Consider the following 26,202-nt stretch of genomic DNA (forward strand, 5'->3'; position numbering starts at 1 on the left):
GTCTTTCATAGCTTGCCGCAGATCATTTAAAATTAACTTTAAAGCTGAAAACAGGCGCTCTACACTAGCTTGAGTTGTTGGCATGCTCGAAGCAATTCTACAGGCAGCCTGAATGCGGTGTGGGTAGCTGTGAATGGCCTCAAAAACAGACTTAACTTTTAGCCTACCAATAGACTCCATCGCCTCACAATCTTCCCAAAAGTTTCTCTCGAATAATGCTTCATTACAATTATGAATCGCAGAAACTTGCCGGTGTCTTTCTTGTTTATCCAATTCCATTTCGAAGTCGTCATCTTCTGAAGAATTGGTGCTTGAATTGTCTCCGTTTCCCTGTGATGGTTGAAGACGTCTCAGGGATGGACGCTCGAACAAGTTCAGAATGGAGACGGAAGTTTGAGAACAGCCTTCTATTTCTGAAGGATGTGAACTTTCCGAAACTGCAGATTCGATTGTTGATGACTCCTTTTGTTGTGTTTCATTTTCTTCAACCTCTTTCGCTGAATTCAAATGTAGCAATAGATTTTGTTTTTCGAGTCCTCGAGCAATATCAAGGAGCCTTTTCTTTGCCTTTAGTATTTCCCTTGAGGTAAGAAGAATCTGATACCGTGGGTCAACATAAATTCCAGCAAGGAAATGAATATTGTCAAAAAGCTTCTCTTCACGTTTCTGAATGGAGGATAGAATTCCTTCTGCAATTTTCTTGTAAGAATTTTGACAGTTTTTACCGTTCCTTCATTAAAACTCCCGGGGTTACATCGACAGTTTGAAGATTCACAGTTGTTTGGTTTGGCTTTGCCAAGAGGTCTCACAGGTTCTTCACTTTGTCCCATTCAGCTTTTGTTAACTTGAGTTCTCTTGTTCCAGCAGCAGCCACTTGTTCACGGTAAGATTAAAAAACGAGAAGCCAATCAATTATCGCAAATGTTGAACCCCAGCGAGTCACAGCATCCAACGATTGAGTTACCCCATGTAGATCAAGCAGAACACTGAATACTTGGAATTTGTAGTTTGACAAGGACTTGTCGAATTTTTGCCAGTAATTTCTTCGCATGTTCTTTGTTCAGTCCATCCCAGATTGCCAACTGAAGAGCGTGAATACCACACCTCATCAGAGACTTTTAAGTCATCCTCATGAGGCCATGTTGGAAGTATGAGGCTAGGGTCATTAAACCATTGCGCAGCAGCATCCATGTTGAGTTTGATTTCATCCATTTCTTTAGTTCCTTCATCAGGCAAAATAGCTTCAGTTCTGTCCACATCCCTGTTCTCAGCGGTAGAAATGGTTTCATTGTCGTCGCTGAAATTTTTGACAGCACACATCATGTTTGCTGCATTGTCAACGCAGATGCTCAGCACTTGCATTTCACTGATCCCAAATTTTTCTAAAGTGGGTTTTACTTGACCTTTCATGTCGGCAGAATTGAGATGCCCTTCACTGTCGATTATGTCCAAGGTTTTTACCACAGCTTTATCTTTTCCTTCTTCGTAGTACTGAGCATTGATTGCAAGGAAATTTCTGTTTCCACGGGTTGCCGCATCCATTTTCAAGTAGCACAATTTTTGCTCCAAAGCTTTTTTTGAGCTCTTCGCGCCCAGATTCAGCTGTGCTGACAACTAACCACATGGTGCCCCATTGAAATGCCAAGCTGCCGACCCATTTCGCCTGCAATTTTTTGGAATCCTTTGTTTTTTAGCCTGAAGGTAGTGAGCGGTGTTGAACTCAAGCAAAACATTTCGATCAGCCCTTCACGGAAAGTATTGGCATCCATGATGACTGTAACATTTGAGGACTTCAAATATGAGTCAAGTTTTGTTTGCTCAATTTTGGGTTTCTTTTCAGATGAAGCTCCGCAAAAAAATTTTTCTCCAGGAGTTTTCAAAGAGCCAGATGAACGTCGTTTAGTCACGTCAGCTTTCTGTTTTGCCTCATCTTCCTGGTCCTTTTTTGTAACCAGAGCCACATAGTTTTCAGGATGGTTATGTTTTACAGGCTGCCAAAGGTTGAAACTTTTCACGGCATTGCTTCACTTGTCTTGAAGCTACATGGTTTGAGCTTGCCATTCTCTTCCTTTTCCACCTTGCATGTTGCTGATTTCTTCTTTGCTTTTCCCAAAAGCCCAAATTTTCAAATTCAAAAGTAAAGATGTCATAAATCAGCTATCAGTCATGGGGGGCAGATCTGATTTTTTTGTTACAGCCATGGCCAAATCTTCTTGTGCTGCTACCGCATCCAAATGTTTCTTGTTATGATCTTCGAAAAGCAATGAACAAAAGCATTAAAAATTTTTTATAATGTACCTGCTTGTGATATCTTAACCACTTAAGGTACTTCAAATTTATTTTGGATTTTCTGGACAAAAATGATCACATTTTCTTTTTACACAAAATTATTATTAAAGTATATTTTAATATTGTAACATGTTTCTTGCAGTTTTAATGAAGTAAAGTATTTTAATGTACATAATTAATGTACATTTTTATTTATAAATTGCAAGTTAGTTTTTCTTATGAAATTTTGCGGTAAAAATATTGAAAATATTTTCCAAGTTTTTAATTAATATCTCAAAAACACTTTAATATAGATATATCAATGAAATTTGGTATGTGCCGTAACGTTAGTACATGCTGTCACTGTTCTACAACATTAATTATTGGGAAGTAACGAGGCTACATGTTACAAGGTTGAAAATAAACACATACTAATCTACACGAGTACCTACTCGCCTAACCTCGGCACAAGAGTGGGAGCAGTCTGCAGTCTGCCGGATGTCTGATAATTATCTGATTCTTTAATAAAACATATCTCCAAAAAACTTTGTAATTTTGTATCTGTACTTTAAATCTTGATTTCGGCCGACGTGAGAATAACTGTGACATACTATGTAAAGTGGTAAAGTAGATGTTAATATCAATTGTTATACAATCTGAAACTTTGGCACATTTAGGACTTTCTTGCTAAAATATCATTCATTTTGGATTGAAAATGAAAAAAAACAAAACTGGAGCCGTGGAGCAGTCAAGATTTTCTGTGCTCTGGCTCCGCTCCAGCTCCAGGCAAAAACCTGCAGCTCCACTTCTCTGTGCTTCAGCTCCGAGCTCCGCTCCAAAGCCCTGTGGGGCATAGCGGGTTGGCAACCCCAAAGACAGGTGGAGTTTGGCCCTGAGCTGTAGAGTCTCGGCTGCTAGCTGAGGAGTTCCCTTAGCACAGCTCAACTTGGCTAGTGGCCTGATGGGTGGGAAGTCCCTGCAGGCCAAGTACACAGTGGGTGAGCAGTGCAGAGGTGAGGGCCTGCAGCCCTGAGTCAGAGCTCTGTAGGTCCTGGCCGACCCCCTCTCTGAGTGGCAGTAATGAGGCTAGGCTAGGCTGTGCTAAGGATGTTAAGGACTAGTCAGCTATCTGATAAGCAAATGTTTATTGGATAGTCGAGTCGACTAGTCAGTTCCCCTCCCCTCCCCTCCCCCCTGAGGAGGTGCATGCCTGATACTCTGGAGACAATGGCATGAGGGTGAGAAGCAAAGGTGGGGAGGGAGAGAGGGGTACTTCAGCGCGGCTGTGCTGCACAGAGCCTGGGATCAGCTGGGGACTCCCTAGCTAACCCCAGGCTCCCTGTGGCATTTCCGTGGAACCCAGAGTCAGCTGTGGAGACCCCAGCTAATGCTGGGCTCCGTGCGGCGCTGCCACTTTGAAATGCTGAACAGAGCCCAGGATCAGCTGGGGGTCCCTAGCTGACCCCAAGTTCTGCAGAAATGCCACGCAGAGCCCAGGGTCAGCTGTGTCCCCAGCTGACCCCGGGTGCTGTGTGGCATTTCAAAGCAGCAGTGCAGCATGGAGCCTGGGATCAGCGGGGACCCCAGGCTGCACGCGGGCACTTCTGCTTTGAAATGCACAAGAGCCCCCAGGGTTCCACCCCAGCGGGGGCTCTTGTGCATTTCAAGGGGTAAGCGCCCTGGCGGAGCCCGGAGTCGGCGGGACTGGCCCCGGGCTGCACGCAGAGTTCCACCCCAGCGGGGGCTCTTGTGCATTTCAAGGGGTAAGCGCCCTGGCGGAGCCCGGAGTCGGCGGGACTGGCCCCGGGCTGCACGCAGAGTTCCACCCCAGCGGGGGCTCTTGTGCATTTCAAGGGGTAAGCGCCCTGGCGGAGCCCGGAGTCGGTGGGACTGGCCCCGGGCTGCACGCAGAGTTCCACCCCAGCGGGGGCTCTTGTGCATTTCAAAGGCGGAATGCGGAAGTGCCTATCGACTAGTTGAACCGTCAATGGAAATTCTCTCGACGACTCGACTAGTCAGTTACTCGTTAGTTAACATCCTTAGGCCGTGCGTCCTGACTGGCGGGGCCTTGCAGGGCAGACAGTGCGGGCTGTTTGAGCGACCCTGGCGCAGTCTGTGAGTGGGAGGGGGCCTGCCTGGCTGTCAGCGTGGGGAGCTCGGGCCCGGATCCCTGCTGGCTCCAGGCAGAGATGAAGGCAGGCCCTGTTCAGTTTGAGTCCTCTGAGGGAACTGATCAGTTCAGCCAGGCAGTGCCTGATACTCTGGAGACAATGGCATGAGGGTGAGAAACAAGCTGCAAATGCCTCATTCTGGTGTCACCAGGGACCAGTCAGCACGTGCCCCCAGCCAGCACAAGGCTGGCTGAACTGATCCGTTCCCCCAGGGGGCTCAAGTCGCTGAGTGTGGTAAGACCATTGGGAAGCTCTGCACGGGCTGCTTTGGTCTGAACTACCTTGAGCAGTTTGGGATCATCTGCTCTTTCCCCCTTTCTCCAGAACACGTGTAGATAAGTTGACTGGGATGGTCCCCGGACAGACCCTTGGGGGACCCCACTCGTTACCTCTCTCCTCTCAGAAAACGAATTGTTTATTCCTACCCTTTGTCTCCTGTCGTTTGACCAGTTCCCAGTCCACGAGAGGCCCTTCCCCCTACCCTATGACAGCTTACTTGCCTTAAGAGCCCGTCGAGGGGCATGGGTGTCCTGAGCTCGGTGCGTGGGCCCATCTCCCTCTCCCTGTCTCAGTGAAGGCACTTGAGCCCATGCGGGGCGGGGGCTGGTGATAGATTGAGGCTTTGGGAGACGTTACAGATGCGTAGATTAGTCTGCCCTGTCTAGGCACGCAGCTGCCATCTGCCTAGAGCTTTCCCTGTATTCTGGGAGGTCCCTTTCTGCCCTCGAAGTAGACCCCTTTTCCCCCATCCCGTGGGGTCTCTCCCCCTCTGCTGCTGGATCCAATTTGGAAACCCTCCTGCTCCGCTCAGCTTGGGCAGGGCAGAGGAAGGGAGCTTGCACCCAGCTGGGTCAGTGTGGGCCCCAGTTCTGGGGGCTTGGGGAGTTGGTTCCTGTCCCCGAAAGGCAGAGACAAGGGTGGAAGGCCTGGTGTGTGGTTCAGGGGCTGTGAGGTAGCCGTCAAAATTCCTCTTCCCAGGTGTTTCAGTCCCTTGTGTTCTCCCATCCCTAGCACAGTCCCAGCTCCTGGTACCCCAGAGGTGCATGCAGCCGGTGGGCACGGCAGCCGGCCTCTGCGGAGGGGGCTGGGCCATGGATGGCAAGGTGTGAGCTGAGCTGCGACTGCAAGCATGTCAATGGCAGGAGGCCAGCAAAAAATATGCTAATGAGGGACTCATTTGCATGAGTCGCGATCTCATTTGCATATTTTCTGCCAATCCGTTTTTGTGCAAAAACAAACAGTGTGGATGTTTTCTTTTTGCACAAAAAACCCTTTTTCCGCAAGATCGTTAACCTCGGAGCATAAGGATCTTGCGGAAAAGGGGGGGTTTGCAAAAAGGAAACATCCCCACTGCTTGTTTTTGCGCAAAAACCGATGGGCAGAAAATATGCAAATGAGATCGTGCTTCATGCAAACGAGTCCCTCATTAGCATATTTTTTGCCGAAAAAACTCGTTGTGTAGACATAGCCCAGAGAGGCGCCTGGAGCTGGGAAGGGGCCGCAGAGAGCCCCAGGTGGAGAGGTGCGGGGAGGTCCCAGCCCTCGCTGAGTCCTGCTTGTTTCTTGGCAGGAGCTCAAGGGCTTCAGTTCCCTGGATGACCTGCTGCACGTCAAGGGCATCACCACACGCATCCTGGAGCTGAACAGCCAGCGTATGACCTGCAGGAGGAGGCCAAGCAGCGAGGCTGTCCCCAGCGGGAGTGTGAGCCAGCAGGGGCTCCAAGCCCACGTGTCTCAGGTAGGGACCCGTGCTTCCGGGGGGCTGTTGCCCCCAGTGGGGGAGAGGGCTCTGCCTAGCCCCGAGACCACAGCTCCATCTGTAAGATACCAGGGCGCTACCCTGCTCTCTGGCATGACACCGCGGCCAAGTCACTGCCTGGGCAGCAGAGCGCATGGGATGCCATGGGCTGTGCCAGCTGCCCCATGCCAGCCTACTCCGGCCACAGGGAACTGGTGTAACTGAGGGAGGGGCTACTGAGCACCCGTTCTGCCAGTCCCCAAGCATCAGACACTCCCCCAGCCCACCCAGACATCCCTCTCTCAGCCAGACCTGAGCAGTTAACTACAGAGGCATGGAGGAGAGAAAAGTTGGGAGCCGCGACTTTCCAGGCTCACAGAGCGGGCCCCCAGCAGGTGCGGTCTGTTTGCTGCTTGTGCGAGTCTCTGGAACCATCCCCAAAGGTTGCCCCCAGTGCAGCTTCGCTGGGGAGTCTGACAGTCTTGCCGTGCCTTGTCTGGGGTGTGCAAGTGACTTCGGAAGAGCTCAGTCCTGCAGCTTGCACTTCTGGCTCAAAGCTCAGCAGGCTAGAGATGTAGGATCAGGCCCAAGGCTCTAGCGGACAAGCCACCTCCCAGCAGGGCTTTCCTCTGAGGAAGACTAGGCCATGCAGATCGCTTTCAGACCCTCGCTCTGATGCTAGTCTTCTGCGCCCTATGCAGATGCAGGTAAAAGTAGCTGCACTCATTTACGTGAGGCAGTGAACGGTCCCTCCTGTGACAGAGCGTGAGGCTGAAGACCGTGTCCCGCGAACTCTCGGTTCTCTGCAGTATCGTACGGCTCTGCTCTCGAGCTGCGCTGACCCCGCCTGCGTACATAACGTATGGCACTTAGGGTATGTCTGCACTGCACTCCTCTTTCCAGAGAGGAACGAAATTGCAAATGAAGCGCAGATTTAAATTTCCCACGCTTCATTTGCATAATCGCGTCCGGGCGCTATTTCGAAATACCCTATTTTGAAAAAAGAAACGCTGTCTAGACGTGGTTGTTTAGAAAGAAAACCCTTCTTTCAAAATTACCCTTCTTATAAAATGAAGGTTAAAGGTAATTTCGAAAGAAGGATTTTCTTTCAAATTAACTGCGTCTAGATACCCTATTTTGAAAAAAGAAATGCTATTTCGAAATAGCGCCCGAACGCAATTATGCAAATGAAGCGTGGGAAATTTAAATCTGCGCTTCATTTGCAATTTCGTTCCTCTGTATTTGCGTTCCTCTCTCAAAAGAGGAGTGCAGTGTAGACATATCCTAAGACTGGAAAGGGACTTAGAATCTACAAGCTAATTTGGTTACGTTGTTAAACTCTATAGCCGTGGTCCCCAACCCGGTGCCCGCGGGCACCATGGCGCCTGCCGGGCCCTTTACATGCGCCCGCAGAGCAATCTGGGCTGGCCCCGCCCCCGGGCGTGCGGCAGGTGCCAGCCTCGGGCGCATGGCTGGCCCCGGCCCCGGGTGTGCTGCGCATGCTGGTGCTGACCCTGATCCCCGCCCCCAGGGGCGCCGCGCCAGCCCTGGCCCCAGCCCCAGCCCCGGCGGCGCCGTGCGGAACCTGGGCAGCCCCTGCCCAGGATCGCAGCACATGCCGGTGCCGACCTTGGGCGTGCGGCGCATGCTTGGCCCCGCCCCCAGTCACGTGGCCTGTGAGCGGCCCCGCCCCCATACGTGCAGCGCGTGAGCAGCCCCGCCCCCAGGCACCCGGCAGCCCCAAAACGGGGAAAGTGGTCAAGGGCCGCGCTTCTCTGTGGAGGAGATGCAGGGTCTAGGATGGAGGTTGGGTGCAGAAGGGTGCACAGGGTAAGGGACGGGGGTGCAGGAGGTGGTGTGAGGTCTGAGGAGGAATTTGGGTGAAGGATGATTTGGCCTGTGGGTGTTCAGAGGATTGGGGTGCAGGAGAAGATTCTGGCCTGGGTGAGGGGTTACAGAGTCTGGGAGGGAGCTGTGACCTGGGGCAGGGGGGTGCAGAGGGTTTGGAGGGTGACCTGGGGGAGGGAGTTGGGGTGCAGGAGGGGCAGGGGTGCCAGAGACAGGCTCTGGCTGGGAGGTGCCTACCTAAATATCTCCGACCTGCAGCAGCCCCAAGGCAGGCTGGGCTCCCTGCCTGCTGCAGCCCCAGATGCTTAAAACTGAGGCTGCTCCCTCCAAGTGGCTCTCAGCTCTGGGAGGGGGGAGAGGCCTGTGCTGCCCCTGGCGTCTCTCAGCTCCTATTGGCTGGTTGTTTCAATCCAATAGGAGCTGAGGATTGGGCTTGGGGTGGGGAGATCAGAGAACCCAAGACTGCACTTCAAACCGCAGCAGCTGGGTGCCTGAGGGTCCTGTCCGGGTGCTCCGCAGGCCGGTTCTGGCCCCTGGGCATATTTTTCCAAGACCTGTGTTAGTACATGGGCGCCTCCTGATGGTGGGCTCATCTCAGTGAGTGGCGGGACTCCCTACTGCCCTGTAGGCCGGACAAGGAGGCTGCATCTGTATTGACAGATACCAGCAAGTTACGCGTCACTGCTGGCATGTCGGGATCAAAACATCCCTGCGCATCGCGCTCCCTTCTGCCGTCTTCCAGAGCCTCTCTTGCCAGCCGTGCGCTAGCAAACATTTCCACTGGCTCCTGCCCGCGTGACTGCTTCCCACGTTTGGCTCCTGCCCGCGTGACTGCTTCCCACGTTTCCACTGGCTCCTGCCTGCGTGACTGCTTCCCACGTTTCCACTGGCTCCTGCCCGCGTGACTGCTTCCCACGTTTGGCTCCTGCCCGCGTGACTGCTTCCCACGTTTCCACTGGCTCCTGCCCGCGTGACTGCTTCCCACGTTTCCACTGGCTCCTGCCCGTGTGACTACTTCTCACGTTTCCACCGGCTCCTGCCCGCGTGACTGCTTCTCACGTTTCCACCGGCTCCTGCCCGCGTGACTGCTTCTCACGTTTCCACCGGCTCCTGCCCGCGTGACTGCTTCTCACGTTTGGCTCCTGCCCGCGTGACTGCTTCTCACGTTTCCACTGGCTCCTGCCCGCGTGACTGCTTCCCACGTTTGGCTCCTGCCCGCGTGACTGCTTCCCACGTTTCCACTGGCTCCTGCCCGCGTGACTGCTTCCCACGTTTCCACTGGCTCCTGCCCGTGTGACTACTTCTCACGTTTCCACCGGCTCCTGCCCGCGTGACTGCTTCTCACGTTTCCACCGGCTCCTGCCCGCGTGACTGCTTCTCACGTTTCCACCGGCTCCTGCCCGCGTGACTGCTTCTCACGTTTGGCTCCTGCCCGCGTGACTGCTTCTCACGTTTCCACTGGCTCCTGCCCGCGTGACTGCTTCCCACGTTTGGCTCCTGCCCGCGTGACTGCTTCCCACGTTTCCACTGGCTCCTGCCCGCGTGACTGCTTCCCACGTTTGGCTCCTGCCCGCGTGACTGCTTCCCACGTTTGGCTCCTGCCCGCGTGACTGCTTCTCACGTTTCCACTGGCTCCTGCCCGCGTGACTGCTTCCCACGTTTGGCTCCTGCCCGCGTGACTGCTTCCCACGTTTCCACTGGCTCCTGCCCGCGTGACTGCTTCCCACGTTTGGCTCCTGCCCGCGTGACTGCTTCCCACGTTTCCACTGGCTCCTGCCCGCGTGACTGCTTCCCACGTTTGGCTCCTGCCCGCGTGACTGCTTCCCACGTTTCCACTGGCTCCTGCCCGCGTGACTGCTTCCCACGTTTGGCTCCTGCCCGCGTGACTGCTTCCCACGTTTCCACTGGCTCCTGCCCGTGTGACTACTTCTCACGTTTCCACCGGCTCCTGCCCGCGTGACTGCTTCTCACGTTTCCACTGGCTCCTGCCCGCGTGACTGCTTCCCACGTTTGGCTCCTGCCCGCGTGACTGCTTCCCACGTTTCCACTGGCTCCTGCCCGCGTGACTGCTTCCCACGTTTGGCTCCTGCCCGCGTGACTGCTTCCCACGTTTCCACTGGCTCCTGCCCGCGTGACTGCTTCCCACGTTTGGCTCCTGCCCGCGTGACTGCTTCCCACGTTTCCACTGGCTCCTGCCAGCGTGACTGCTTCCCACGTTTGGCTCCTGCCCGCGTGACTGCTTCCCACGTTTCCACTGGCTCCTGCTCGCGTGACTGCTTCCCACGTTTGGCTCCTGCCCGCGTGACTGCTTCCCACGTTTCCACTGGCTCCTGCTCGCGTGACTGCTTCCCACGTTTGGCTCCTGCCCGCGTGACTGCTTCCCACGTTTCCACTGGCTCCTGCCAGCGTGACTGCTTCCCACGTTTGGCTCCTGCCCGCGTGACTGCTTCCCACGTTTCCACTGGCTCCTGCCCGTGTGACTACTTCTCACGTTTCCACCGGCTCCTGCCCGCGTGACTGCTTCTCACGTTTCCACTGGCTCCGGCCCGCGTGACTGCTTCCCACGTTTGGCTCCTGCCCGCGTGACTGCTTCCCACGTTTCCACCGGCTCCTGCCCGCGTGACTGCTTCTCACGTTTCCACCGGCTCCTGCCCGCGTGACTGCTTCTCACGTTTCCACCGGCTCCTGCCCGCGTGACTGCTTCTCACGTTTCCACCGGCTCCTGCCCGCGTGACTGCTTCTCACGTTTCCACTGGCTCCTGCCCGCGTGACTGCTTCCCACGTTTCCACCGGCTCCTGCCCGCGTGACTGCTTCTCACGTTTCCACCGGCTCCTGCCCGTGTGACTGCTTCTCACGTTTCCACCGGCTCCTGCCCGCGTGACTGCTTCTCACGTTTCCACCGGCTCCTGCCCGCGTGACTGCTTCTCACGTTTCCACCGGCTCCTGCCCGCGTGACTGCTTCTCACGTTTCCACTGGCTCCTGCCCGCGTGACTGCTTCCCACGTTTGGCTCCTGCCCGTGTGACTGCTTCTCACGTTTCCACTGGCTCCTGCCCGCGTGACTGCTTCTCACGTTTCCACTGGCTCCTGCCCGCGTGACTGCTTCTCACGTTTCCACTGGCTCCTGCCTGCGTGACTGCTTCCCACGTTTGGCTCCTGCCCGCATGACTGCTTCTCACGTTTCCACTGGCTCCTGCCCGCGTGACTGCTTCTCACGTTTCCACTGGCTCCTGCCCGCGTGACTGCTTCTCACGTTTCCACTGGCTCCTGCCTGCGTGACTGCTTCCCACGTTTGGCTCCTGCCCGCGTGACTGCTTCCCACGTTTCCACTGGCTCCTGCCCGCGTGAGTGCTTCTCACGTTTCCACCGGCTCCTGCCCGCGTGACTGCTTCCCACGTTTCCACCGGCTCCTGCCCGCGTGACTGCTTCCCACGTTTCCACCGGCTCCTGCCCGCGTGACTGCTTCCCACGTTTCCACCGGCTCCTGCCCGCGTGACTGCTTCCCACGTTTCCACCGGCTCCTGCCCGCGTGACTGCTTCCCACGTTTCCACCGGCTCCTGCCCGCGTGACTGCTTCCCACGTTTCCACCGGCTCCTGCCCGCGTGACTGCTTCTCACGTTTCCACCGGCTCCTGCCCGCGTGACTGCTTCCCACGTTTCCACCGGCTCCTGCCCGCGTGACTGCTTCCCACGTTTCCACCGGCTCCTGCCCGCGTGACTGCTTCTCACGTTTCCACCGGCTCCTGCCCGCGTGACTGCTTCTCACGTTTCCACCGGCTCCTGCCCGCGTGACTGCTTCCCACGTTTCCACTGGCTCCTGCCCGCGTGACTGCTTCCCACGTTTCCACCGGCTCCTGCCCGCGTGACTGCTTCCCACGTTTCCACTGGCTCCTGCCCGCGTGACTGCTTCCCACGTTTCCACCGGCTCCTGCCCGCGTGACTGCTTCCCACGTTTGGCTCCTGCCCGCGTGACTGCTTCTCACGTTTCCACCGGCTCCTGCCCGCGTGACTGCTTCCCACGTTTCCACTGGCTCCTGCCCGCGTGACTGCTTCCCACGTTTCCACTGGCTCCTGCCCGCGTGACTGCTTCCCACGTTTCCACTGGCTCCTGCCCGCGTGACTCCTTCCCACGTTTCCACCGGCTCCTGCCCGCGTGACTGCTTCCCACGTTTGGCTCCTGCCTGCGTGACTGCTTCTCACGTTTCCACTGGCTCCTGCCCGCGTGACTGCTTCTCACGTTTCCACTGGCTCCTGCCCGCGTGACTGCTTCCCACGTTTCCACCGGCTCCTGCCCGCGTGACTGCTTCTCACGTTTCCACCGGCTCCTGCCCGCGTGACTGCTTCCCACGTTTGGCTCCTGCCCGTGTGACTGCTTCTCACGTTTCCACTGGCTCCTGCCCGCGTGACTGCTTCTCACGTTTCTACTGGCTCCTGCCTGCGTGACTGCTTCTCACGTTTCCACTGGCTCCTGCCTGCGTGACTGCTTCCCACGTTTGGCTCCTGCCCGCGTGACTGCTTCTCACGTTTCCACTGGCTCCTGCCCGCGTGACTGCTTCCCACGTTTGGCTCCTGCCCGCGTGACTGCTTCTCACGTTTCCACTGGCTCCTGCCCGCGTGACTGCTTCTCACGTTTCCACTGGCTCCTGCCCGCGTGACTGCTTCTCACGTTTCCACTGGCTCCTGCCTGCGTGACTGCTTCCCACGTTTGGCTCCTGCCCGCGTGACTGCTTCCCACGTTTCCACTGGCTCCTGCCCGCGTGAGTGCTTCTCACGTTTCCACCGGCTCCTGCCCGCGTGACTGCTTCCCACGTTTCCACCGGCTCCTGCCCGCGTGAGTGCTTCTCACGTTTCCACCGGCTCCTGCCCGCGTGACTGCTTCCCACGTTTCCACCGGCTCCTGCCCGCGTGACTGCTTCCCACGTTTCCACCGGCTCCTGCCCGCGTGACTGCTTCCCACGTTTCCACCGGCTCCTGCCCGCGTGACTGCTTCCCACGTTTCCACCGGCTCCTGCCCGCGTGACTGCTTCCCACGTTTCCACCGGCTCCTGCCCGCGTGACTGCTTCTCACGTTTCCACCGGCTCCTGCCCGCGTGACTGCTTCCCACGTTTCCACCGGCTCCTGCCCGCGTGACTGCTTCCCACGTTTCCACCGGCTCCTGCCCGCGTGACTGCTTCTCACGTTTCCACCGGCTCCTGCCCGCGTGACTGCTTCCCACGTTTCCACCGGCTCCTGCCCGCGTGACTGCTTCCCACGTTTCCACTGGCTCCTGCCCGCGTGACTGCTTCCCACGTTTCCACCGGCTCCTGCCCGCGTGACTGCTTCCCACGTTTCCACTGGCTCCTGCCCGCGTGACTGCTTCCCACGTTTCCACTGGCTCCTGCCCGCGTGACTCCTTCCCACGTTTCCACTGGCTCCTGCCCGCGTGACTCCTTCCCACGTTTCCACCGGCTCCTGCCCGCGTGACTGCTTCCCACGTTTGGCTCCTGCCTGCGTGACTGCTTCTCACGTTTCCACTGGCTCCTGCCCGCGTGACTGCTTCTCACGTTTCCACCGGCTCCTGCCCGCGTGACTGCTTCCCACGTTTGGCTCCTGCCCGTGTGACTGCTTCTCACGTTTCCACTGGCTCCTGCCCGCGTGACTGCTTCCCACGTTTGGCTCCTGCCCGCGTGACTGCTTCCCACGTTTGGCTCCTGCCCGCGTGACTGCTTCCCACGTTTCCACTGGCTCCTGCCCGCGTGACTGCTTCCCACGTTTCCACCGGCTCCTGCCCGCTTGACTGCTTCCCACGTTTCCACTGGCTCCTGCCCGCGTGACTGCTTCCCACGTTTCCACCGGCTCCTGCCCGCGTGACTGCTTCTCACGTTTCCACTGGCTCCTGCCCGCGTGACTGCTTCCCACGTTTCCACCGGCTCCTGCCCGCGTGACTGCTTCCCACGTTTCCACCGGCTCCTGCCCGCGTGACTGCTTTCCACGTTTCCACCGGCTCCTGCCCGCGTGACTGCTTCCCACGTTTGGCTCCTGCCCACGTGACTGCTTCCCACGTTTCCTCTGGCTCCTGCCCGCGTGACTGCTTCCCACGTTTCCTCTGGCTCCTGCCCGCGTGACTGCTTCCCACGTTTCCTCTGGCTCCTGCCCGCGTGACTGCTTCCCACGTTTCCACTGGCTCCTGCCCGCGTGACTGCTTCCCACGTTTGGCTCCTGCCTGCGTGACTGCTTCTCACGTTTCCACTGGCTCCTGCCCGCGTGACTGCTTCTCACATTTCCACCGGCTCCTGCCCGCGTGACTGCTTCCCACGTTTGGCTCCTGCCCGTGTGACTGCTTCTCACGTTTCCACTGGCTCCTGCCCGCGTGACTGCTTCCCACGTTTGGCTCCTGCCCGCGTGACTGCTTCCCACGTTTCCACTGGCTCCTGCCCGCGTGACTGCTTCCCACGTTTCCACCGGCTCCTGCCCGCGTGACTGCTTCCCACGTTTCCACCGGCTCCTGCCCGCGTGACTGCTTCCCACGTTTCCACCGGCTCCTGCCCGCGTGACTGCTTCTCACGTTTCCACTGGCTTCTGCCCGCGTGACTGCTTCCCACGTTTCCACTGGCTCCTGCCCGCGTGACTGCTTCCCACGTTTCCACTGGCTCCTGCCCGCGTGACTGCTTTCCACGTTTCCACTGGCTCCTGCCCGCGTGACTGCTTCCCACGTTTGGCTCCTGCCCACGTGACTGCTTCCCACGTTTCCACCGGCTCCTGCCCGCGTGACTGCTTCTCACGTTTCCTCTGGCTCCTGCCCGCGTGACTGCTTCCCACGTTTCCACTGGCTCCTGCCCGCGTGACTGCTTCCCACGTTTCCACTGGCTCCTGTCCGCGTGACTGCTTTCCACGTTTCCACTGGCTCCTGCCCGCGTGACTGCTTTCCACGTTTCCACCGGCTCCTGCCCGCGTGACTGCTTTCCACGTTTCCACCGGCTCCTGCCCGCGTGACTGCTTCTCACGTTTCCACCGGCTCCTGCCCGCGTGGCTGCTTCCCACCTTTCCACCGGCTCCTGCCCGCGTGACTGCTTCCCACCTTTCCACCGGCTCCTGCCCGCGTGACTGCTTCCCACCTTTCCACCGGCTCCTGCCCGCGTGACTGCTTCCCACCTTTCCACCGGCTCCTGCCCGCGTGACTGCTTCTCACGTTTCCACCGGCTCCTGCCCGCGTGACTGCTTCTCACGTTTCCACCGGCTCCTGCCCGCGTGACTGCTTCTCACGTTTCCACCGGTTCCTGCCCGCGTGACTGCTTCTCACGTTTCCACCGGTTCCTGCCCGCGTGACTGCTTCTCACGTTTCCACCGGTTCCTGCCCGCGTGACTGCTTCTCACGTTTCCATTGGCTCCTACCCACGTGACTACTTCTCACGTTTCCATTGGCTCTGAGATTTCTTCAGTGCCCTGGGGTGGGCGTACCAGTCCTGCTGACTCTGACGTGTTCTTTTCTTGCCCCGGTCATTTCTTTGAGTGCTTTGTCCTTTATTGGCTTTCACCCTGTTGCTCCCAGACGAGGTCCAGTTTGTCAAGGGTGTTTTGAATTCTAATCCTGCCCTCCAAAGTGCTTGCAACCCCTCTCAGCGTGGCATCCACAGGTTTTGTAAGTGTGCTCTGCACTCCATGAATGACTATTGAACAGTCTGGACCCTGGACTGACCCAGGCCAGACCTCACAGTGGCCCTTTGGTAACTGCTGTGTGAGTGTGGCCTTTGAAGCAGCTGTGTGCTCCCTTATCGTAACAGTCTAGAGCGCGTTTCCACTTTGCCAAAGCCTTCCTAAAATCCAGCTCTGTCGAGAGCATTCCACACCCACTAAGCCCGCGACTCTGGAAGAAGCAGATTGGGGTGGAATGGCAGGGTTTGTTCCTGACGAGTCCATGTTCACCAGTCCTTATGCCCGTTTTGTCCTCCAAATGCTAAGAGGGTTGATTGCGGAACAGTTTTTTCCACTGTCTTTCTGGCTGACTGATCGAGGGGTAATTCTTCAGGTCCCCTTCATTCCCTCTTTGCCTTTCTCTAGTCCTGTGGGTGGTCCCTTGTCCTCCTGGAGTTGGCAAAGATTGTCGCTGACATTCCAAGATGGCTTCAGCGGCTGCCTCAAGCGCACTAGTCTGAATTTCATCAGCCCCCGCCCAGCTGAATACATGTCACTTATCTAAACAGTCTTGAACCCGTTCCCTTGTTATCCTGGCTTGTCCCCCACCATTCCTTTGCTGCTGCTGCTGCTGCTGCTCCTTCTGTTGAAAATGTGGCCATCAGTCCCCTTTTACTGAGGTAGGTATTACATGTGTTCGCTTGGCTCTTGTGTAGAGAACCTTGTCTCACGGCCTGTTTTATCCCTTTGGGGTGGAGCCCTTCTCAGACTCTGTTCCTGCCTGCCTGTTGTCCAGGCTTCCTCCTTTGCTGGGATTCCCTTGTATTCCCGAGGGAGCCAAACTGGCACCTGACTGTTTTGTCTCGCTCAGAAACTGTCAGGTCTCCTGAACCCCTTGAGCCCTTAGATTTTCCTGCTACAGGCCCTCACCTGCCAGGTTCCTGAGGGAGTTCACGGCTGAGGTTGGAAGGCCATTGTCTTTATGCTGCTGCTCTCCTGCCTGCCTTCCCTTACCCCACTGAAACCAGCAAAGGGGGCTGGCGGCACTCTATGGACGACCAGATCCCACAGGGCTTGCGCTTTCGTGAGCTGCCTCAGAGGCTGCCTCCCTGTGCTCTGTTGTGCAGCCCCGGCTGTCGGCAGGAGCCGCTGGTCCCCCCCCAGTGAGCTGCCAGGGCTGGGCAGCCTCCTGACCCCAGGCCGCTGTGTCTCGTAGGTGCTGGCTGAGGGAGAGAATGGCGCCCCGGCTGCCTGGGAGTCGGAGGAGTCGGATTGCTCAGGAGTCGAGGGGGGCTCTGGTCCGGAATCCGAAGGCCCCAGAGTGCAGGCGGGACGGGAGTCCGTGGAGCTGCCTGGCCTTGGAGAGCACGGGGGTCTGGAGCCCGCCAGCTCCAGAGCGTGTGGGGCACAGGAGGAGGAGGAGGAGGGCAGCTGCTGCAGCGACGAAGGGGAGGATGGCAGCGACGTCTATTTCTATTACACCATTGGCGAGCGCTGGATCGACTACCTGGAGAGGACCGAGGAGGGTAGCCTCATCCGCCACGTGCGGCCAAAGGTAACGGTGCGCCCGCCTGAGAACAAGGGCCCTCGCGCCAGGCCAGGCCAGCCTCTTCTCCAGGCCTGCCCCAGGAGGCTGCTGGAGCAGAGACTGAGGCTGGGTGAGGGCAGGGCTTAGGGGGTGGATCCATCTGGCGGGGGATGGAGGCGTATGGGTCGCGAGGTAGGGGTGGCATGTGCTTTGTCGGGGATGGGCGTGCCAGAGGGAGGGCTACAGGGCAGGGTTCCTGCTGAGATGTTCCATCCATGAGTGCAAGGAGTTTTGTCCTGTGAGCAGTATTGAGGCCCTGGGCACTTGTTTGGGGGAGTGCCCCCCCATGGCACCTGAGTAATTCACAGCTAGACATGGTTTTAAAGGCTAGGGAAGAAAGAATGCTAAAGCAAGGGACACAACTTGAAATGCTTATTTCATATGAAGTCAAATAAAGAAAATTAATACTGAAAACCTGTCAGTAGCCAACTCCCTCTGATTATAGCCCTCTCCCAGACCCTCCCCCGGGCTCTCCGTTCAGGGAACTATGTTCATTTGCGTTTCAGACTTACATTTCTGAGCCTAAAAAAACATAAAACAGCAAATAGTCCTGCAGTCCCTAAGGGTATGTCTACACTACAGCGCTATTTCGAATGATCTTAATTTGAAATAGTTCATTCGAATTTAGCTAATCCAAATTAATGCATTTACACACAAAATCTATTTTGAAATAGCGCATCCCCACTGAGTGGACCCTGAACTGAAGTTCAGGCTGGCCAGAACCAGTGCTGGCAGGGCATCGGGTTAGGATTTAGCGTGTGGGGCTGCTGCCTGAGGCTAACTGAGCTCTGTGCTTAAAGGGACCCTAACCCCACCCCCGGACAGACAGTTCTCAGGGTTCCCCGCTTGCTTGTCTACCTCGATGAGGGACAGCAAAGCAGTCCTGGCTTGGAGTGCCCTGAGTGCCCGCACTTGGGACACCACAGCACTCGGCCACAGGGAGCCAGAGCTGCCCCATGGCACACCAGTGTGTCTTGTGGGGTCATTGCCCTCAGCCCGGCTGCACTTGCTGCAGGCTGCCATCCGGGGGCTGTCAGGATCCAGGAGGCCCTGAGGGAGAGCATCCACCCCGAGGAGCCCTCAGAGCCTCCCCAATCCTCCCCACCGGGGGCTCGTGCCACATTCCTCCCTCACGTCCTTCCACTTACCCCTCCCTAGCCCCCCTTCCTGATGTCAAGTAAGACACGTATGGTCAAAAATAGAAACTGGGTTTATTGAACAAAACTGGGGGGGGGGTGAACCTCTGGGGAGACTGGAAAAAGGAGGTGGGAGAGGGGAAGGGGGGGGTGGGGAAACCTGAGAAGAGGGTGCTGGAAGGGGGAAGCAAGGGGAAGAAGGGGGAGGGGAAGCTCAGGGCCCAGGGTTGCGGGTCTCACTGGACCACCCTGATTTTCATGCAAACCTGCTCCTGGGATCACGTGGCCTTTGGTGGCCAGGCTGGCAGCTATCCTGCCATAGACGGCCACTTTCCTCCATCTAGTGCGGAGATCATGGACGTTGGGGGCATCCCCCCCAAACCTGAATAAGGTCCATGATCTCCACCCTGGACCAGGAAGGCCCCCGCCTTCTCCAGCCCCTGTCAGGCTCCTGGGAGCTGGCAGACTGCTCCTGGGGAGCGGTGGAGGGCTGGCTGCCAGTGGCTTGTGGGCTCATGTTTTGGGGCCACTGGGTCAGGGGCCCCGGTGGCCACTGCTGGTTCTGGGCTGGCAGGCTTGGAGCTGGCACAGACACTGTGGCCTGGGTCTACCCCTTTAATGGCTCCAGGGCTGGAGGAGAGGAGAGGAAGTTTTCCTGGTTTGCCCGGAGTGGCCACCAGGGCTCCCTGGGAAGGGCTGGAGGCCCCCTATTTTGAATTAATTGTCTACACAGCACTTCATTCGAAATAGCTATTTCAAATTTGGCGTTACTCCTCCTAGAATGAGGTTTACCAAATTCAAATTAAGCGACCCGCTATTTTGAATTAATTTCAAACTAGCGGTTTGCCTGTGTAGACGCTAGGAAAGTGAATTGGAAATAACGGCTGTGATTTTGAATTAACTTTGCAGTGCAGACATACCCTTACAGACTAACAAAGCATGTAGATGGGATTGGGAGTTTTCATGGGCACAGCCCACTTCTTCGGAGGAATGAAGTTGAAGGGGTCCAGGTTCCAAATAAATAGCAGACAAGGGAAGGTGGTAGGGGAAATGGAACGAAGGGAAAACAGGAAAGAATAGTCAGAGTGTCCGTGCTAAATGAAGCGGACAGCGCGGGTTCTAAGTACTCGTAAGTACCTGGGGTTTGGCCTTTTCTGTCATTAGCTTGTGGGATGCAGCCAGTGATCCAGCTAAGGGCTCTGTGCAAACATCTTACTTGTAAATGAAATGAAGCTCTTCAGCTTTCCATTGCACACCTAGACAACAGCTGATTGGCTGTTTCTCCCCATTCACACTGGGTCTCAGGGCTTTTTCCTGTGGATCAGAGGTGAAGTCAATCCAGTTCATTAACAGTTCTTTTGATTACAGATCAATGGCCACCTTAACAAAGGGCTCCCCTGGAATGCTTGTTCTGCACACACGGCATGCGCCAGTGCTAAAACGCTCTGTTAATCAAGTGCACATCTCCCTTCATTCTTGTCCCAGCCGCCACGGTAGCAGCTGGGGTCGGGGCTGCGTGGCAACCGCTGGGGCTGGGACCACAGTACTGAACATGGCACCGCGGTCCCAGCCTCTAGGGTGCAGTCGCATGGCGGGTGGCCGCCCCTTGAGCTAGGACTGCGCTGCAGGGCTATTTTTAGTTCTGCAGCCCAGGCTACAGCTCCAGCAGCCATAGGGAGGGGTTGAAGCTAGGGCCAGGGCCACATGGTGACTGCCCAGCTGCTCCTGGGCTGGGGCAGCCACCCACCTCGCGGCCCCACAGCTGAGCAGCCACCGTGTGGCCCTGCTGCGGAGGTGGGCGGGACTTAGACTCTAGGTTCAGGGCCATTTCGTCTGGGGTGCGAATGGCCCAGGCTCTGAGAGTCTGGGCTGCGGTGTGTGGGTCTCTCTTCACAGTCGCTCAGGGTCTGTGTGTGGCGTGCGGTGTGTGGGTCTCTGTTCACAGTCGCCCAGGGTCTATGTGTCTGGGGTGCGGTATGTGGGTCTCTGTTCACAGTCGCCCAGGGTCTATGTGTCTGGGGTGCGGTGTGTGGGTCTCTCTTCACAGTCGCACAGGGTCTGTGGGTGGTGTGCGGTGTGTGGGTCTCTGTTCACAGTCGCCCAGGGTCTATGTGTCTGGGGTGCGGTGTGTGGGTCTCTGTTCACAGTGGCCCAGGGTCTGTGTGTCTGGGGTGCGGTGTGTGGGTCTCTGTTCACTGTCGCTAGGTTCTTGTGTGTCTCGGGTGCGGTGTGTTGGTCTGTGTTCACAGTCGCCCACGGCCTGTGTGTCTGCGGTGCGGTGTGTGGGTCTCTGTTTACAGTCTCCCATGGTCTCTGTGTGGGGTGCGGTGTGTGGGTCTCTGTTCTCAGTCGCCAGGCTCTTGTGTGTCTCGGGTGCGGTGTGTGGGTCTCTGTCCACAGTGGCCCAGGGCCTGTGTGTCTGGGGTACGGTGTGCAGGTCTCTGTTCACAGTTGCCCAGGCTCTGTGTGTCTGGGGTGCGGTGTGTGGGTCTCTGTTCACAGTGGCCCAGGATCTTTGTGTGTGGGCTGCGGTGTGTGGGTCTCCGTTCAGTCCCCCAGGGTCTCTGTGTGGGGTTCGGGGTGTGGGTCTCTGTTCACAGTCGCCCAGGGTCTGTGTGTCTGGGGTGCGGTGTCTGGGCCTCTGTTCGCAGTTGCCCAGGGACTGTGTGTCTGGGGTGCGGTGTGTGGGTCTCTGTTCACAGTCGCCCAGGGTCTGTGTGTCTGGGGTGCGGTGTGTGGGTCTCTGTTCACAGTCGCCCAGGGTCTGTGGGTGGGGTGCGGTGTGTGGGTCTCTGTTTACAGTCGCCCAGGGTCTATGTGTCTGGGGTGCGGTGTGTGGGTCTCTGTCCACAGTCACCCGGGGTCTGTGTGTCTGGGGTATGGTGTGTGGGTCTCTGTTCACAGTCGCCAAGGTCTGTGTGTCTGGGGTGCGGTGTGTGGGTCTCTGTTCACAGTCGCCCAGGGTCTGTGTGTCTGGGGTGCGGTGTGTGGGTCTCTGTTCACAGTCGCCCATGGTCCGTGTGTCTCGGATGCGGTGTGCGGGTCTCTGTTCACAGTAGCCCAGGGTCTGTGTGTCTGGGGTGCGGTGTGTGGGTCTCTGTTCACAGTCGCTAGGTTCTTGTGTGTCTCGGGTGCGGTGTGTTGGTCTCTGTGCACAGTCGCCAAGGTCTGTGTGTCTGGGGTGCGGTGTGTGGGTCTCTGTTTACAGTCTCCCATGGTCTCTGTGTGGGGTGCGGTGTGTGGGTCTCTGTTCACAGTCGTCCAGGGTCTATGTGTCTCGGGTGCGGTGTGTGGGTCTCTGTTCACAGTCGCCCAGTCTCTGTGTGTCTGGGGTGCGGTGTGTGGGTCTCTGTTCACAGTCGCCAGGGTCTGTGTGTCTGGGGTGCGGTGTGTGGGTCTCTGTTCACAGTCGCCCAGGGTCTGACTGTGGGGTGCGGTGTGTGGGTCACTGTTCAGTCGCCCAGGGTCTGTGTATGGGGTGCGGTGTGTGATTCTCTATTCACAGTCGCCAGGGTCTGTGTGTGTGGGGTGCAGTGTGTGGGGTTCTGTTCACAGTGGCGCTGGCTCTGGATGTCAGTGGTGGCGGTGTGTGGGTCTCTGTTCACAGTCGCCCATGGTCCATCTGTCTGGGGTGCGGTGTGTGAGTCTCTGTTCACAGTGGCCCAGGGTCTGTGTGTCTGGGGTGCGGTGTGTGGGTTTCTGTTCACAGTCGCCAGGCTCTTGTGTGTCTCGGGTGCGGTGTGTTGGTCTGTGTTCACAGTCGCCCACGGCCTGTGTGTCTGGGGTGCGGTGTGTGGGTCTCTGTTCACAGTCACCCAGGGTCTGTGTGTCTGGGGTGCGGTGTGTGGGTCTCTGTTCACAGTTGCCCAGGCTCCGTGTGTCTGGGGTGCAGTGTGTGGGTCTCTGTTCACAGTTGCCAGGGCCGGTGTGTCTGGGGTGCGGTGTGTGGGTCTCTGTTCACAGTCGCCCAGGATCTTTGTGTCTGGGGTGCGCTGTGTGGGTCTCTCTTCACAGTCTCCCATGGTCTCTGTGTGGGGTGCGGTGTGTGGGTCTCTGTTCACAGTCGCCTAGGCTCTGTGTGTCTGGCGTACGGTGTGTGGGTCTCTGTTCACAGTCGCCCAGGGTCTGTATGTCTGGGGTGCAGTGTGTGGATCTCTGTTCACAGTCGCCCAGGGTCTGTGTGTGGCGTGCGGTGTGTGGGTCTCTGTTCACAGTCGCCCAGGGTCTGTGTGTGGGGTGCGGTGTGTGGGTCTCTGTTCATAGTGGCCCAGGCTCTGTGTGTCTGGGGTGCAGTGTGTGGGTGTCTGTTCACAGTCACTCAGGGTCTGTGTGTGGGGTGCGGTACGTGGGTCTCTGTTCACAGTCACTCAGGGTCTGTGTGTGGGGTGTGGTGTGTGGGTCTCTTTTCACAGGCGCCCAGGATCTGTGTGTCTGGGGTGCGGTGTGTGGGTGTCTGTTCACAGTTGCGCAGGGTCTGTGTGTTTGGGGTGCGGTGTGAGGGTCTCTGTTCACAGTCGCCCAGGGTCTGTGTGTCTGGAGTACGGTGTGTGGGTCTCTGTTCACAGTCGCCCAGGCTCCGTGTGTCTGGGGTGTAGTGTGTGGGTCTATGTTCACAGTCGCCAGGTCCTGTGTGTGTGGGGTGCGGTGTGTGGGTCTCTGTTCACAGTCGCCCAGGCTCTGTGTGTCTGGCGTACGGTGTGTGGGTCTCTGTTCACAGTCGCCCAGGGTCTGTATGTCTGGGGTGCAGTGTGTGGATCTCTGTTCACAGTGGCTCAGGGTCTGTGTGTAGGTCTCTTAACAGTCGCCCAGGGTCTGTGTGTGGCGTGCGGTGTGTGGGTCTCTGTTCAGTCGTCCAGGGTCTGTGTGTGGGGTGCGGTGTTTGGATCTCTGTACACAGTCGCCAGGGTCTGTGTGTGGGGTGCGGTGTGTGGGTCTCTGTTCATAGTGGCCCAGGCTCTGTGTGTCTGGGGTGCAGTGTGTGGGTCTCTGTTTACAGTCACCCGGGGTCTGTGTGTCTGGGGTACGGTGTGTGAGTCTCTGTTCAGAGTCGCCCAGGGTCTGTGTGTCTGGGGTGCGGTGTGTGGGTCTCTGCTCACAGTCGCCCAGGGTTTGTGTGTCTGGGGTGTGGTGTGTGGGTCTCTGTTCACAGTCGCCCAGGGTTTGACTGTGGGGTGCGGTGTGCGGATTTCTGTTCACAGTCGCCCAGGGTCTGTGTATGGGGTGCGGTGTGTGGGTCACTGTTCACAGTCGTCCATGGTCTGTGTGTGGGGTGCGGTGTGTGGGTCTCTGTTCACAGTCGCCCACAGCCTGTGTGTCTGGAGTGTGGTGTGTGGGTCTCTGTTCACAGTCTCCCATGGTCTCTGTGTGGGTTGCGGTGTGTGGGTCTTTGTTCACAGTCGCCCAGGCTCTGTGTGTCTGGCGTACGGTGTGTGGGTCTCTGTTCACAGTCGCCCAGGGTCTGTATGTCTGGGGTGCAGTGTGTGGATCTCTCTTCATAGTCGCTCAGGGTCTGTGTGTAGGTCTCTTCACAGTCGCCCAGGGTCTGTGTGTGGCGTGCGGTGTGTGGGTCTCTGTTCACAGTCGCCCAGGGTCTCTGTGTGGAGTTCGGGGTGTGGGTCTCTGCTCACAGTCGCCCAGGGTCTGTGTGTGGCGTGCGGTGTGTGGGTCTCTGTTCACAGTCGCCCAGCGTGTATCTGTGGGGTTCGGGGTGTGGGTCTCTGTTCACAGTCGCCCAGAGTCTGTGTCTCTGGGGTGCGGTGTGTGGGTCTCTGTTCACAGTCGCCCAGGGTCTGTGTGTCTGGGGTGCGGTGTGTGGGTCTCTGTTCACAGTCGCCCAGGGTCTGTGTGTCTGGGGTGTGGTGTGTGGGTCTCTGTTCACAGTCGCCCAGGTTCTGACTGTGGGGTGCGGTGTGCGGATCTCTGTGCACAGTCGCCCAGGGTCTGTGTATGGGGTGCGGTGTGTGGGTCACTGTTCAGTCGCCCAGGGTCTGTGTGTGGGGTGCGGTGTGTGGGTCTCTGTTCACAGTCGCCCACGGCCTGTGTGTCTGGAGTGCGGTGTGTGGGTCTCAGTTCACAGTCGCCCAGGGTCTGTGTGTCTGAGGTGCGGTGTGTGGGTCTCTGTTCACAGTCGCCCACGGTCTGTGTGTGGGGTGCGGTGTGTGGGTCTCTGTTCACAGTCGCCCAGGGTCTGTATGTCTGGGGTGCAGTGTGTGGGTCTCTGTTCACAGTCGCCCAGGGTCTGTATGTCTGGGGTGCAGTGTGTGGGTCTCTGTTCACAGTCGCCCAGGGTCTGTGGGTGGGGTGCGGTGTGTGGGTCTCTGTTCACAGTCGTCCAGGGTCTATGTGTCTCGGGTGCGGTGTGTGGGTCTCTGTTCACAGTCGCCCAGTCTCTGTGTGTCTGGGGTGCGGTGTGTGGGTCTCTGTTCACAGTCGCCAGGGTCTGTGTGTCTGGGGTGCGGTGTGTGGGTCTCTGTTCACAGTCGCCCAGGGTCTGACTGTGGGGTGCGGTGTGTGGGTCACTGTTCAGTCGCCCAGGGTCTGTGTATGGGGTGCGGTGTGTGATTCTCTATTCACAGTCGCCAGGGTCTGTGTGTGTGGGGTGCAGTGTGTGGGGTTCTGTTCACAGTGGCGCTGGCTCTGGATGTCAGTGGTGGCGGTGTGTGGGTCTCTGTTCACAGTCGCCCATGGTCCGTCTGTCTGGGGTGCGGTGTGTGAGTCTCTGTTCACAGTGGCCCAGGGTCTGTGTGTCTGGGGTGCGGTGTGTGGGTTTCTGTTCACAGTCGCCAGGCTCTTGTGTGTCTCGGGTGCGGTGTGTTGGTCTGTGTTCACAGTCGCCCACGGCCTGTGTGTCTGGGGTGCGGTGTGTGGGTCTCTGTTCACAGTCACCCAGGGTCTGTGTGTCTGGGGTGCGGTGTGTGGGTCTCTGTTCACAGTTGCCCAGGCTCCGTGTGTCTGGGGTGCAGTGTGTGGGTCTCTGTTCACAGTTGCCAGGGCCGGTGTGTCTGGGGTGCGGTGTGTGGGTCTCTGTTCACAGTCGCCCAGGATCTTTGTGTCTGGGGTGCGCTGTGTGGGTCTCTCTTCACAGTCTCCCATGGTCTCTGTGTGGGGTGCGGTGTGTGGGTCTCTGTTCACAGTCGCCTAGGCTCTGTGTGTCTGGCGTACGGTGTGTGGGTCTCTGTTCACAGTCGCCCAGGGTCTGTATGTCTGGGGTGCAGTGTGTGGATCTCTGTTCACAGTCGCCCAGGGTCTGTGTGTGGCGTGCGGTGTGTGGGTCTCTGTTCACAGTCGCCCAGGGTCTGTGTGTGGGGTGCGGTGTGTGGGTCTCTGTTCATAGTGGCCCAGGCTCTGTGTGTCTGGGGTGCAGTGTGTGGGTGTCTGTTCACAGTCACGCAGGGTCTGTGTGTGGGGTGCGGTACGTGGGTCTCTGTTCACAGTCACTCAGGGTCTGTGTGTGGGGTGTGGTGTGTGGGTCTCTTTTCACAGGCGCCCAGGATCTGTGTGTCTGGGGTGCGGTGTGTGGGTGTCTGTTCACAGTTGCGCAGGGTCTGTGTGTTTGGGGTGCGGTGTGAGGGTCTCTGTTCACAGTCGCCCAGGGTCTGTGTGTCTGGAGTACGGTGTGTGGGTCTCTGTTCACAGTCGCCCAGGCTCCGTGTGTCTGGGGTGTAGTGTGTGGGTCTATGTTCACAGTCGCCAGGTCCTGTGTGTCTGGGTTGCGGTGTGTGGGTCTCTGTTCACAGTCGCCCAGGCTCTGTGTGTCTGGCGTACGGTGTGTGGGTCTCTGTTCACAGTCGCCCAGGGTCTGTATGTCTGGGGTGCAGAGTGTGGATCTCTGTTCACAGTGG

The 26,202-nt window shown here is 57.7% G+C and overlaps 1 protein-coding gene across 2 annotated transcripts in view; it reads left to right on the forward strand.

Annotated features, from left to right (window-relative positions):
- Nucleotides 1-26,202, forward strand: part of RRP8 (ribosomal RNA processing 8) — a 94,137-nt gene that overhangs the window by 25,618 nt on the left and 42,317 nt on the right. For both annotated transcript variants that reach the window (XM_075918506.1, XM_075918507.1), the window contains 2 exons: nt 6,010-6,177; nt 16,854-17,192. In XM_075918506.1, the coding sequence (XP_075774621.1) occupies nt 6,010-6,177; nt 16,854-17,192 (507 nt within the window). The remainder of the gene's footprint in view (nt 1-6,009; nt 6,178-16,853; nt 17,193-26,202) is intronic.

This window comes from Pelodiscus sinensis, unplaced genomic scaffold, assembly GCF_049634645.1.
Source record: "Pelodiscus sinensis isolate JC-2024 unplaced genomic scaffold, ASM4963464v1 ctg91, whole genome shotgun sequence".
In the NCBI taxonomy this organism is placed as follows: domain Eukaryota; kingdom Metazoa; phylum Chordata; order Testudines; family Trionychidae; genus Pelodiscus; species Pelodiscus sinensis.